General features: G+C 39.4%; 1 protein-coding gene across 1 annotated transcript in view; it reads left to right on the top strand.

The window, feature by feature from the left end:
• cibar1 (CBY1 interacting BAR domain containing 1) overlaps positions 1–14,323 on the top strand; it is a 56,014-nt gene that overhangs the window by 19,177 nt on the left and 22,514 nt on the right. Inside the window, exons 3-4 of the mRNA XM_063061376.1 lie at positions 1,903–1,971; positions 5,627–5,728. Of these exons, the coding sequence (XP_062917446.1) occupies positions 1,903–1,971; positions 5,627–5,728 (171 nt within the window). The remainder of the gene's footprint in view (positions 1–1,902; positions 1,972–5,626; positions 5,729–14,323) is intronic.

The following is a 14,323-nucleotide window of genomic DNA, read 5'->3' as shown; positions in this document are numbered from 1 at the left end:
CTTGCTCCATCCTCAAGCAATTTCTCTCAGACAGTTGAATGCCCCCTTTGTGGCACAAACAGTGCAGCAGCTTCTTCAGCCTTAAAATATCGACAGACAACCAAGCCTCATGTTCTTCTTGCCGTCGGGTGTGGGCTTGACCACAGAGAACACTCCCAGCCTAAAATAACTTTGGCATATATCACCCAGTGATATAATAGCCAAAGCGAGCTCAGAATTTAAATCAACCACTGAGGGACTCATTAGACCTTTCACATCAGACAATGCCTTCCCCTCACTCAGCAGAAACAAGAGCAACTTGTCTTTAAAGTCTCCATCCTCAGCTCTGGGAAACTCAACTTCTAATTCAGCACCCTCACCTATACTCTCCTCTTCTCTAAAAGTACGGACAGCCCAGTGCCGTGTCTCACCAGGTGCTCCAGTCACACCAGGCAGATCCACTCCCATCACATCCTTGCTAGTCTAGACTAACACAACATCCTTACCAACCAGTTGATCAAAACGCCGTTCAGCAAGAGTAACTTTGATACTTTAACGGTTCTTAAAACCCTAATCAAGAATTCATCTGGGCTGCGGATATCTATCCCACTCAGAACACAAGCATTTGTTGTGGGTAATCTCTTTGAATCGCACCTATGCTTAATCTCTACAGTGTACATAATAACATGCCTTAATCACTTTCCCAGACAATAGTTTAAAACAAGCTGAAACACACAAACAATTTAATCAATCCTTAAAGCAATTATACGGAATTTAGCAAATCAAATTGCAGACGATAGTCCCCACAATGAAATCCCTTTTTACTGGGCGACTCTAGAAGCACGGCTGGTTACCCCCTCGCTAACAGCGGTGAGAAAATCGAACTCCATATATCTAGGGTCGATGTGACTCAGTCCCACCAGACCCAAAGAGTGGGGATGTTTCAACCACCCACACCCCATTCTGAGTGAATACTGTGTAAATACTGCCCACTTACAATTGCCCATCGGCAAGAAATAATAGTTCGTACATTGCATACAATTATAAAGAAATTTCAGCTTTATCAAACAGTTAGTAGGAAAGAAAAGAAAAAATAAAAAGGGCCCATTACAGTTAACCCAGTTCAGATATGCACATATGTTGGACCTCATCTTGAAGTTGTCTTTAACTCGTGTGCTAAACCCACAGTCTGCGTGAAAGCAGACACCACCTTCCAAATGTTGCTTGAAATCCATCTCGAACATACAGGCTTCTTCCTTGAAGCCATTCATCTGCACAAAGCACCTTGTGCAACGGAAACAGCATCCTCAGCTATCTTCTCTCCTGTCTTCTCCCAGCTCCTGCCAAAAAGACCTTGACCACCCCCCCCGCCCCCCCCCCACCAGTGTCTGTCACATAAATCTTCCTGCCAGAGTTCTCTGGATTGGATGATGCTGCATTCCTAAGCATCACAACCCCTCATCTTTAACAATAACCCAAACACTACCAGCAGAGCACATTGCTTCTACAGAAAGACATTATATGACAACATTAGCATTAAAATCTTAAGCAGAGCATTACACAACCATGCTGCTTTCTTCACAAGCTGACTAGAAAATTGTTCAATGTAGTTTCTGTGAACTGCATTATTTTTAACTCATCGTAGTTTTTTTTTGGTTTAAGCAGACTTAGATTTGTTAACCAGTGGATAAAGGCAACCCAATAAAAGAATCTATGGGAGGTACAGCAAAAAGTGCTGCATGATTATGTTGTTGAATAATTTAAAGTGTCTCACCAGAAGTTTTACAATTAAAGGACTATAACTACCAAGCTGAGTTGAGTTACTTTGATCACTGATCTCGTATATGTGAAACTGCCTCAAAAATTTCCTTCTATTAACTGACTATTTTTTAGCAGTTTTCAATTTACTGTCTGATTGTATAGGTTGAAAGGCTAGAAGCTAAAGTCGTGGAGCCCTTGAAGAAATATGGTTCTATTACGAAGTTGAAAAGGGTAAGTCTTGCAAAAGCACTTTTTTAATGCTGACTTTTTGGAGCTTTAATGAAAGAGTGGTTATGTTAAACTAACAAGTGGTATATACTTTTAGTTGGAAAAGTTTCAAGAAATATCTTTTCATTACAATATTGTCACTTGCAGAAACATGAAAAAGAAACTTGTAACATTTTCTTTACACTAACTACCCTAGTTCATATACAGAAAATGTTCTGGTTCCTTTTCCTACATCATATCTGATGCACAACCCTTTAATTGAGTTAAAAGATTGTAAAATCTGGCACAAGCTTCATGATTTTTTTCTCATAATTAACATAAAGATAGATGGATCTGGTATCTGATGGATGCTTTTGTGATAGTAATGCAGTTACCAGTAGTATTTCTGAAGGCTTTCAGTCTGAAATGTCAACTGTACTCTTCTCCACAGATGCCGCCTGGCCTGCTGAGTTCCTCCAGCAGTTTGTGTGTGTTGCTTGTATTTTGTAGGACAATGTCATATAGGACTAGGATGAGGAAAACTCTGATTTTAAACCTCTGCTACCTTGCGGCCATACCCACCCATGGGAAAGGTTTCAGGAGTAAATCCTGGGGAAGAAATCTGGAGCTGGGGTCCCTAAGGCAGTTTGATGTTGTTTACAACATCACTCTGGCAACCTCTGATGACACTGGTGCCAAGCTATATCGGCGCTTGCCCTTCCCTTGGATTACATCGGTGTCATGGAGAGGGAGAACCAGCTGCATGGGTAACAGCCGGTACTTCAAATCTTCCCGCCCAGGCTTGTGCCCTGGAGAGGACACAGTCCACCAGAGACGCAAGCCCATGATTCTCTGAGATTGACGGCTGCCTACTATGTCATAATCGTACTGCTGGAAAATTGGCTCTTCAGCCCACCAAGCCCACACCAACCATCAACCATGAATTTTTGTACTAATCCAACTCTAGTCCATTTTATTCTCCCAACATTCCCATCCATTTCTTTTGCAATTCTGCCACTCGTTTACACACTAGGGGCAATTTACAGCAGTTGATAACATATCAACCTGTGCATGTTAGCATTGTGGAAGGAAACTAGAGCACCCAGAAAAACGCACAATCACGGGGAGAACATACAAACCACACAGACATCACTTAAAGTCAGGATCAAGACTGGAACTGTGAAACAACAGCTCTACCAGCTGATCCACTCTGGAGCCCCTTGTGATATTTATGATTTTGTGATATAAATAATTTAATCCTGACTATAGGAGGCATAATGAAAAAAATTGCAGATAAAATTGTTCACGTGGTTGACAGAGAGGAGGAATGTTCTCATCTGTTTGAATTATAAATGGCTTGACCAGTCAGGCAATATAAAGGCAGGTGGAATTTAATCCAAGAAATACGAGAACAATGAAGTTGAGAAGGGACACAAAGGCAAGAGAACGTGGTGTATCATGAGGAGTAAGGTGGAAGAAAAGGACCTTGGATTGTATGTCCACAAATCATTAAAGATGTAGATCAATAAGTTGGTTAAAAAAGCACTCGATTTGCTGCACTTTTTTTTAGCAGACAATTATAAGAACAGGAAAGCTAGAACTATGGCCAACACCAGGTGGCCCTTAGCTTAAGTTTAGCTTAGTGTTCTAAGCACTAGATTACAAAAAAGATGGAAGATGAGCTGCCTTTCCATAGAAATTCTAATTGGCACATTACAGTACAACCTATTTTCCAAATTTGCTAAACCAGTCATTCTTGTGTTTCCTATTTTTTAAACTCACCAGAGAACAACCTTGACATGTTAATGCGCTGAAAGTGCCTTATAAAGTCAGATTGTTGATAACTGGAAGAAAACCTCGACATGTCAAACTGTTGCTTTGAATGCTGATCTCAGAGAGCTGCATTTGATTTGAAAGTTTATCAATTTCTGCAGGAGTATTATCTTTTCAACTTTAGGTCTGTCTGCTTTTGAAGAAATATAATATTATAAATCAATTTGGCTTGGATCAGCATTGCTGAACTACAGTGAAGTAATTCTTTCTCGTCAAGTTAAATGAACTTGCATAATCATGTAAAACGCTTTGCACTACTTAATTCTGACACCAGATGGCTCCTTGCTATTACATAATTGACTCTTCCCACTCTTCAATATAGTGCTTTAGATTTGAGAAAATTTGTTCTTGTGTAATCAGCAGGCTTGACCAGACCTACTATAGAGTAAGGTTTTGAGAGAATCATCCACCCCTTAGTTACACATGTCAATGATAAAATGTTGCATGTACTGAAAACCTGAAATACAGCAGAAAATACAGGAAATAGTCTGATGATCTGATAGCAACAGGATAAACCTTTGGTTGAATTAATGAATATTTTAAGAATTTCTTATGCAACTGTTAAAGCTGCATATCTTAGGAATGTTAATAATCCAAATTAGGGAATTACTTTGCAAAAGTACATTTAAACATAGATTGAAAAGCATGTATACTTTGTGTTCTTATCTCTACATTGTCATAAATATTTCTGTAAGCATGCATTTTAAATGATGATTGATAAATGCTGCTAAATACAGAGATCCTGGATAAAAAACCTGCTAGCCTCTGTGAGAAAGCTTAAACTGGGGAGGAACTGGACAGGACAATAACCCAAAGCAGAGAAACCATGGGGTGGCTTCAAATGAAGAAAATTGATGTCTTTGAGTGGCCTATTCAGAGCTCTAACCTTAACCCAATTGAACAACTCTGGCAAGACCTCAAGATTGTTGTCCACCGCTGCTTCCCAATGAACCTGGCACAAGTTGTGCAATTTTGCGAGGAGGAATGGGCAAATCTTGCTCCATCATGTGTGCAAAGCTAATAGAGACTTATCAAAAAAGACTACTGGCTCTAATAGCTGTGAGAAATGATTCAACTAAGTACTGAGCAAGGGGGGGATGAATACTTTTGAACTGCTGACATTTCAGCTTTTCTGCTTTACAATTTTCCCTGTTTTTGGGGGTTCTAATGTGAAAAAGGAAGCATGTGATTCACAAATAAAAATTCTCAGGTAGAGTGATCAAGATCTCCAGGGATAATAATCATTTATGTGAACAAAGGGTCAGGGGCTGAATACTTTTACAAGGTACTGTATACTCTATTGTTCTAATTTCACTCCTATCAGATCATCAGTAGCAAAATACACAAAATGCTGGAGGAAATGTCGACCGTACTCTTTTCCATAGATGCTGCTTGGCCTGCTGAGTTCCTCCGGCATTTTGTGTGTGTTGCAGATTTTCTCTTGTTTTAGATCATTAGCTGTGGGATTAAACAATTTAGTTTTAAGTTCAAAGAGGGTGGAGAATAGATGGATAGGATAGGGGAAATATCACCAATTGCTTTAAGCCAGCATTGTTGTGATAAACGGTTGAAAATTTCCTGCATTTTCTTTTTGGAGGCAAATGTCTAACTTTAGGTGCTTGTCTTTTGCGGGTACGTTTAGTTGTAGAGATAACTGTTTATAATCTGGATTTGGTGAGAGATTGAATGTTTTGTTTTAAATTTGTTTATTTTAGGAACTGAGTACAGATGTGCACTAATTTGGAAAATGATGTATGGAGTATTCTATTGTAAACATTACTTGAATTTCAATTATTATCCATTTTTCCCAAATTGTCAGTGTTTAATATTTTTAATTTTCTAACAGGAAGACCTCAAGATCGCTACAGGTGCTATAAAACGTGAATCAAAGCAAATAGCTCACGTTGAGAAGATGCGTCTGAGGAATCCCTCTGATCGTCAGATTGTTGTATCCTTAATATACCATAGTCTTATTTATTTATTTACGGGACAGTGTCTAGCATTTTCATACCCTCCACTGAAAGCCTCAAAAAAAAATTGTGGTGAACTGGTGTAATCCTTATGATGAAAGGTACTCCTGCAGTGTTGTATGCGATTCCACAATTTAGAGCTGGCAATGCTGAAGGAGCAATGACATAGTTCCAAGTCAGAATAGTATGTAGTTTGGAGTGAAAACTGTAGGTGATGCTAGTGTTGTATCGTAGATAACTGTAGTACATTTTGTAGATGGTACCAAGAACAGCAATGGTTAGCCTGTGGAGGTGCTGTACTTATCAACTGGACTGCTTAACTTGAGATATGTTAAACCTCTCAAGTGTCATACGATATTCGTGAGATACTTCAAAACTTGTTCCTTGTAAATAGTGCATAGCTCTAGAATATCAAATTGAGTCACTCGCCACAGGATTTCTAACCTCCACCTGTTCATGGAGAGACACTAATCATATGATTTGTGCATTTTTATTTTATTGGTTTTCAAGTCTACATCATGAGCAAAGTCAGTTTTTATCATCTCCATTTGCTCTTGGGAAGATGGTAGTCTTTCTTAAACTATTGCAGTCCTTCTTGTGCCTGCTGTATTGTTGGGCATGGAGTTCATGGATTTAGACCCATTGATAATGAAGGATTGGTAATAAATTTCCAAGTCAGGATGGTATGCCACTTGGAGGGAATCCAGCTACTGGTGGTTTTCCCATAAAGTTCCTTATGAATTCTACCATAAAAGAATACATGTTGGGAAGGTCCAATCAGACCAAACCAGGAAAGTAATTGCAGTGCATTGTGCAGATGGTACTCACTTACAACTGCTGTATGTTGGTTAAATCAAGCTAGCAACTTTGTCCTATGTGGTGTTGGTCTTCTTGAGAATTGTAGTCCTGCCCATCAGAACAAATAAAAGATATTCTGTCATTGTCCTGACTTGTGCTCTCTAGATAGACAAAAAATCTTGATGTCAGGGACAAGTCACTCACCATAGCATAACTAGCCTTTGCCCTTCTTTTTGTCAACAAAAGTGATCATTCTCACCTAACATCTGGAATTCAGTACTTTGACTGCCATTTGCTTTGATATCTGGGACCAAGTGGCGTGAGTAAACACAAATTAATAAACAGAAGTTATTATTGACAAGCACCTTGTTGCAGCTACTGCCATCAGCCATTTATTTACATCATATGGAGTGAACTGAATTGGACGAAGATTGACTTCTGCAATACTGCAATCTACGAAAAAGCTAAGGTGCATCATTTACATATGCAATGTTGCTGAATGGAGCTGGGAATACTTTAGCTTGAATTTGTTACTCAATTGTTCAGTTCCCTCAGGATTAAGGATGATCTTTGTTCATGGAGCTTCCTTCTCATTTTAGCTGTTTAATTAACTACCAACATTCATGACTGGATGTGGCTGAGAAAATTGTGGTTAGGTATGAGGTATGAATATCTTGAGTGCAACTATACCTTGCTATTGCTTGATGAGTTTGTGAATCAGCTCTCCTAACATAAACACCCTGATGTCTGAGAAATTTTTGTCTGTTATTTCTTAATGTTTCGAGGTGGCAGTTTTGGTCCAATTGAATGTCATGTCAGACCATTTGAAGACAATTCAATGTCTTCAGTCCCATCGTAATATGCTTGATTCTTAAGTTAATCACTTGACAAGACTTCAAGAAAAGTCCATTTAAAAATATTCACAAATTCAATCAAAATATGGAGTATTTTGTGTAGCACATTAGCTATATCAATGAGTCAGGTTACCAAGTAAGAAACATCAGATCTCCACATGATTATATTGTGCCTTGAAAAAGTATTCAGCCCCCGCAACTATTTTTACATTTTACTGTCTCATTTTCTAAATTTAAACTATATTGAAGTAGGTTTTTTTTAGCTAATCTACAAAACATTATGCATCATGCCAAATTAAAAGAAAAATTCTGAAACCTGTCAACAATTTGCTAAAAATTAAAAACCAAAATTGTGAGGCTGTAAAAATATTCATCCCCTTTGTAATTACTACGCTAACTTTCCTTGGGTGCAATTACCTTCCACCTTACCGAATTTGTTGATGTAGGAAATTGGAGGGTCACCTGTTTTCAATGAATTGATAAGAGTAAATACCCCTCTCTGTAAGGTCCAACAGTATTTTCAACAGACCAAACCAAAATGAAGAAAAAGAGTATTCAAGACAAGTCAGGGAAATGATAATAAAAAAGCACAAATCTGGGGAAGAGACCATCTCAAAGGCGCTGAACGTATCTTGGAGCTCAGTGCAGTCCGTCGTGAAAAAATGGACTGCTAAGGTCAGGCTGCCTCTCTAAAGTAAGACACTGGAGAAGAATGGCACTTGTAAGAAAGGCACTTGTAACTTGATGCTAACAATCTCTCTGAGTGAGCTGCAATAGTCAGTGGCTGCACCTGGAGATTAAGTTCGTGGCTCCACAAAAAGTCCTTGCACAAAAAGGATATTTATGGAAGAGTGGCAAAGAAGAAGCCGTTTTTAAAAAAACACATATCCTTGCCCAAAAAAATTTTGCAAAGTGTCTCTTTTAAGATACTGTAAAGATGTGGAAGAAGGTGTTGAGGTTGGATGAGACTGAAGTGGAACTTTTTGGCCTCAACACTAAGTGGTATGTGAGGCATAAATCTAAAACTGCGCATCAGCCAAGTAATAACATCCCTGTGAAGAATGTGAAGACTGTGAAGAATGTCGGAGATAGCATCATGCTATAGGAAGGCTTTTCAACGGCAGGGACTGGAAATCTGGTCAGGATTGATGGGCAGATGAATGTTGCTAAATACAGAGAGATCCTGGATAAAAACCTGCAAGCCTCTGCCAGAAACCTTAAACTGGGGAATAAGTTTGGCTTTCAGCATGACAACGACCCAAAGCGCACTGCCAAAGCAACCAGGATGCCCCCACAAAACAGGTATCACACACAGCACATAAACCAATATATTACCATAAAGAAATAATATGCATGTCGTGCACAGTACAGGTAAACACTACAGTAAAAGCTTGCTGTTCTAGTGACAAGACCGCAGTGGTGGCAGGATATTCATTAGTCTCACGGCTTGAGGGCGGAAGCTATTACCCAATCTAGCACTTAGAGTCCTAATGTTTCTGTACCCAATTCAAGTGAGAGTATCCCATTGGCTCTTCACTTAACCCTGAACATCTGGACAGCAAAGCTCTTCAGGATGCCCTTTATCAATTACAGCTCGGAATTTAATACTATCATCTGCTCAACACTAATCAATAAGCTTCAAGACCTTGGCCTCAATACTTCCTTGTTCAATTGGATCCTTGATTTCCTCACTTGCGGATTCCAGTCAGTTCAGATTGGCGACAACATCTCCACAATATCGATCAGCACAGGTGCACCACAAGGTTCTGCTCTTACCCCACTGCTCTACTTGCTTTACACTTCAGACTGTGTGGCTAAGCAGAGCTCCAACGCCATTTTCAAGTTTGATGACACCAGTGTCCTAGGCGGAATCAAAGGTGGTGATGAATCAGCACATAGGAGGGAGATTGAAAAACTGGCTGAGTAGTGCAACAACAACTTCTCACTCAATGTCAGCAAGACCAAGGAGCTAATTGTAGACTTGAGGAGGAGGAAGCCAGAGATTCATGAGCCAGTCCTCATTGGAGTATCAGAGGTGGAGAGGATCAGCAACTTTGAATCCCTCAGTGTTATCACTTCAGACGACCTGGCCTGGGCCTAGCATGCAAGTGGCTGTACCTCCTTTGGAGTTCTCGAAGATTTGGCATGATATCTAAAACTTTGACAGACTTGTATAGATATATGGTGGAAAGTATAATGACTGGCTGCATTACAGCCTGGTATGGAAACACCAATGATTGTGAATGGAAAATCCTACAAAAATTACAGGATACTGGCCAGTCCATCACGGATAAAGCCCTCCCCACCACTGAACACATCTACATGGAGCATTATCGCAGGAAAGCAGCAACTATCATCAGGGACCCCCACCACTCAGATAATGCTCTCTTCTCTGCTGCCACCAGGAAAAAGGTACAGAAGCCTCAGGACTCAGACCACCAAATTCAGGAACAGTTGTTACCCCTCAGCCATCAAGCTCTGGAACCAAATGGAATAACTTTACTTGCCCCATCACTGAAATATTCCTACAACCTATAGACTCACTTTCAAGGGCTCTTCATCCCATGTTCTTTATATTTATGTTTTATTTATTTTTTTTATTATTATTTCTTTTTATACTTGCACAGTTTGTTGTCTTTTCCTCACTGGTTGAATGCTCATTTGGTTCGATATTTCATTGATTCTGTTATAGTTATTTTTCTATTATGGGTTTATTGAGTATGTCTGCAAGAAAAAGAATCTCAGGGTTGTATATGGTGACATACAGTGGTACTAGAAAGTTGTGCACCCTGTAGAAGTTTCTCTATTTCTGTGTAAATACGACCTAAAATGTGATCAGATCTTCATGCAAGTCCTAAAACTAGATAAAGAGAACACAGTTAAATAAATAACACAAAATCATTATACCTGTTCATTTATTTATTGAGAAAAATGATCCAATATTACCAAATGTTTCTGGCCATTGTTGATCAGTCCTGCAGATTGACTTGGAGGAATTTTAGGCCATTCCTTCTTACAAAACTGCTTCAACTCTGGGATGTTGGTGGGCTTTGTTGTATGAACCACTTGCTTCAGGTCCTTCCACAATATTTCTATAGGATTAAGGTCAAGACTTTGACTCGGCCATTCCAAAACACGAACTTTCTTCTTTTTAAACCATTCTGTTGATTTACTCTTGTTTTTTAGATCATTGTTTTGTTGCAATATCCAGCTTCTATTAAGCTTCATGTGACAGACTGCTACCCTGATATTCTCCTGTAAAATGGCTTGATACAATTTTGAATTCATTGTTTGCTCAACAATTACAAGCTGTCCAGGCCCTGGGGCAGCAAAGCAGCCCCAAACTATGATGCTCCTTCCACCGTGCTTCACAGTTGAGATGAGGTTTTGGTGCTGATGTGCAGTGCCCTTTTTCCTCCAAACATAGCAATGTGCATTTCTGCCAAAAAGTTCAACTTTTGTCTTATCTGTCTATAGAACATTGTCCTAGAGGTGTTGTAGAACATCCAGGTGGTCTTTTGCAAACTTGAGACGTGTAGCAATTTTTTTTTTGAGATCAGTGGTTTCCTTTGTGATGTCCTTCCATGAAAACCATTCTTGTTCAGTGTTTTTCTCATAGTGGACACATGAACTGAGACTTTAGCAAGTACTAAAGATTTTTCAGGTCTTTTGCTGTTACTGTTGGGTTCTTTTTTTTCACTTCCTTCAGCATTGCACATCGTGCTCTTGGTGTGATCTTTGTAGGATGCCCACTCCATGGGAGAGTAGCAACAGTACTTAATTTCCTCCATTTGTAGACAGTTTCTCTTACTGTGGACTGATGAACACTCAGATCTTTAGAAATGCTTTTGTATCCTTTTCCAACTTCATGCATCTCTATCATTTTTCTGCTAAGGTTTTCTGAAAGTTGTTATGATCAAGACATGGTGCACATAAACAGATCTTTCTTGAGAAGAGCAGGCTGTATCAGTAACCTGCCTTTTTTTCTAATATAGGGCAGGGGACCTCTACAACCCACACCTCCAATCTCATCTGATAGATTGGAACACTTGACTCCAAATAGCTTTTGCAGAAGGCATTACCCCCAGAGGTTCACACACTTTTTCTAACATATACGTGTAATATTGGATCATTTTTATCAATAAATAAATGGAAAAAGTGCAATGGTTTTTTTTTGTGTGTTGTTTATTTAATTGGATTCTCATTATCTAGTTAGACCAGAAGACATAGGAGCAGAATTAGGCCATTCAGCCAATATTACACCCACTCATAGTATCTCTGAACTGATTATCCTCCTTATGTCTTGCCTTTTATATTATCCACAAAAACTGATTACATTCCATTTGCTTTATTCCTCTGAGATATTAATATACACTCAGGGCCACTTTATTAGTTGCCTCCTGTGCCTTATAAAATGGCCACTCAGTGTATGTTGGTGGTCTCCTGTTGTTGTAGCCCATCCACTTCAAGGTTCAATGTATTCTGCATTCAGCTCATTTTCTGCTCACTACTGTTGTAACAGGCAATTATTTGAGTTACTGTAACCTTCCTGTCAGCTTGAACCAGTCTGGCCATTCTCCTGTGACCTCTCTCATTACCAAGGTGTTTTTTGCCCACAGAACTGTCGCTCACTGGATGTTTTTTTTTGTTTTTCGCACCATTCTCTGTAAACTCTGGAGATCGTTGTGCATGAAAATCACAGGAGATCAGCAGTTCCTGAGATACTCAAACAACCCCATCTGGCACCAATATTAATTCGACATTCAAAATCACTTAGATCATATTTCCTCCTCATTTGGTTTGAACAACAACTGAACTACTTGACCATGTCTGCATGCTTTTTTGCATCGAGTTGCTGCCACATGATTGTGGTCATTGAGTGTATATTGCAAACAGTGATGTCCTAGGATTGATTTCTATAGTATCCCACTGGTCACAGGTTGCCAACGTATAAATGGTCCCACCCCTGTACCTGTATACTGCTTTCTGTTTGTTAACCAAGTTTTTGTTCATGTTTAGTGTCAATGTAGTGAATATCATGAATAAGCTGACAGAGGAAGTAGTGTAGTCAGATAAAATTGCAATACTTAAAAGGCATTTGGACAGTTTAATAGGAAAGGCATAGGCAAATGGAATTAGCAAAGATAGGCATCATAGTTGGCATGGTTGAGGTGGGTTGAAAGACCCTCTTTATGTTGTATACAGTACTGTACAAAAATCTTAAGCACAAAAAATACTGTAAAATGAAGATGCTTTCAAAAATTAAATGAACAGTTTCTCATTATCAAAAATACTATAAAGAGCAGTAAACTAAATTGAATCAATATTTGGTATAACCACCCTTTGCCTTTAAACTGCATCAATTTTCTTAGGTACAGCATCGTGCAGTTTTATAAGAAAATCAGCTGGTAGGTTTTAAGCATCTTGGAGAATTTGCCACAGTTCTGCAGACTTTGGCCGTCTCGCTTGCCTTTGTCTCTTCCAGACAGCTTCAGTGGTGTTAAGATTGGGACTCTGGAGGCCATACCATCTCCTTGAAGATAGTTCTTCTGAGTTTGGCCATGTGTTTGGGGTCATTGTCCTACTGCAGAATGAAGCTGGGAGCAATCAAACATCTCCCTGATAGTATTGTGTGATAGATGAAAACCTGCTTGTATTTCTCAGCACTGAGGATTCTGTTAGTTCTGACCATATCACCAAATCCATTTACAGAAATGCAGCCCCAAACCTGCAGGAAAACAACCATGTAGCGCTCTGTAGCTCTTCTACGGCCACACTGCCTCCTGTTTGAGCCAAAAATTTCAAATTTTGACTTGTCAGTCCAGGCACATATAACCATTGTTCAGCCTCCCAGTTTTTGTGTGTGGGTGATTCTGTAAAAGGGAAAACGCTCAAAATTCTTCTATCATACAGTATCAGTGGAAAGGGACAAAGTTAACATTTCATTTAAAGATCTTTCTTCAGAATTTTGTAAAAGAGTGGAAAAGTGTATTTTTTTTTAATTGTAAGAGGATGAGGGAGGGATGAATAGGACAAATGCAATCTGACAGGACAAGGTCAGAGTTGTTCGGGATAAACTGTTTTGATACAGACCAAGCAAGTTACTTTAGGGCTGCAAAGTATCCAGCCAGAATATCAACTATCATGAAAAGTGGGAATAATTTAAAGATACATACATCAAAGCTGCTGGTGAAAGCAGCAGGCCAAGCAGCATCTATAGGAAGAGGTGCAGTCGACGTTTCAGGCCGAGACCCTTCGTCAGGACTAACTGAAGGAAGAGTGAGTAAGGGATCCCTTACTCACTCTTCCTTCAGTTAGTCCTGACGAAGGGTCTCGGCCTGAAACGTCGACTGCACCTCTTCCTATAGATGCTGCTTGGCCTGCTGCGTTCACCAGCAACTTTGATGTATGTTGCTTGAATTTCCAGCATCTGCAGAATTCCTGTTGTTTAATAATTTAAAGACAACCAGTTTTAAAAGTTAGGGAAAGGGTAGGAGAACATGAGAAGAGCAAGAGCGAAGTGAGTGCTAATGCTAGTTAGTGAAACTTTAGAGGAGATGAAGATGGGGAAGAATTAACTGAAAATATCAGTTTTAGCATGCCAGTATGTTTCTGATCAATCTTCCATCTTTCATTCATCTTTGAGGTGCACTCAGTCAAAACACTGCTGCTGATTTCCTAACTTGCATTAGGTTCCACATATCCAGCATCCCTATAAGGCTCCCAGGTGAGCAACACTTCCAGCAGAATTTTCATCTTGCTTGCAGTACCTCCATGGATTTCCTTCTCACATTTTTAACATATGCACTTCAGCTATACAACATTCAGATTATTGTTTTCTAGTATAGATTTTAATAACCATGATATTGGTTTCACACCTTCCCTATTTATGCCCTCAAAACACTGAAACTTTCTGCTTGA

The sequence above is a fragment of the Mobula hypostoma genome, chromosome 1 (assembly GCF_963921235.1).
Source record: "Mobula hypostoma chromosome 1, sMobHyp1.1, whole genome shotgun sequence".
Taxonomy (NCBI): Eukaryota; Metazoa; Chordata; class Chondrichthyes; order Myliobatiformes; family Myliobatidae; genus Mobula; species Mobula hypostoma.
Note: the sequence above shows the minus strand (reverse complement) of the source record. Positions and strands in the feature narration are given on the sequence as shown.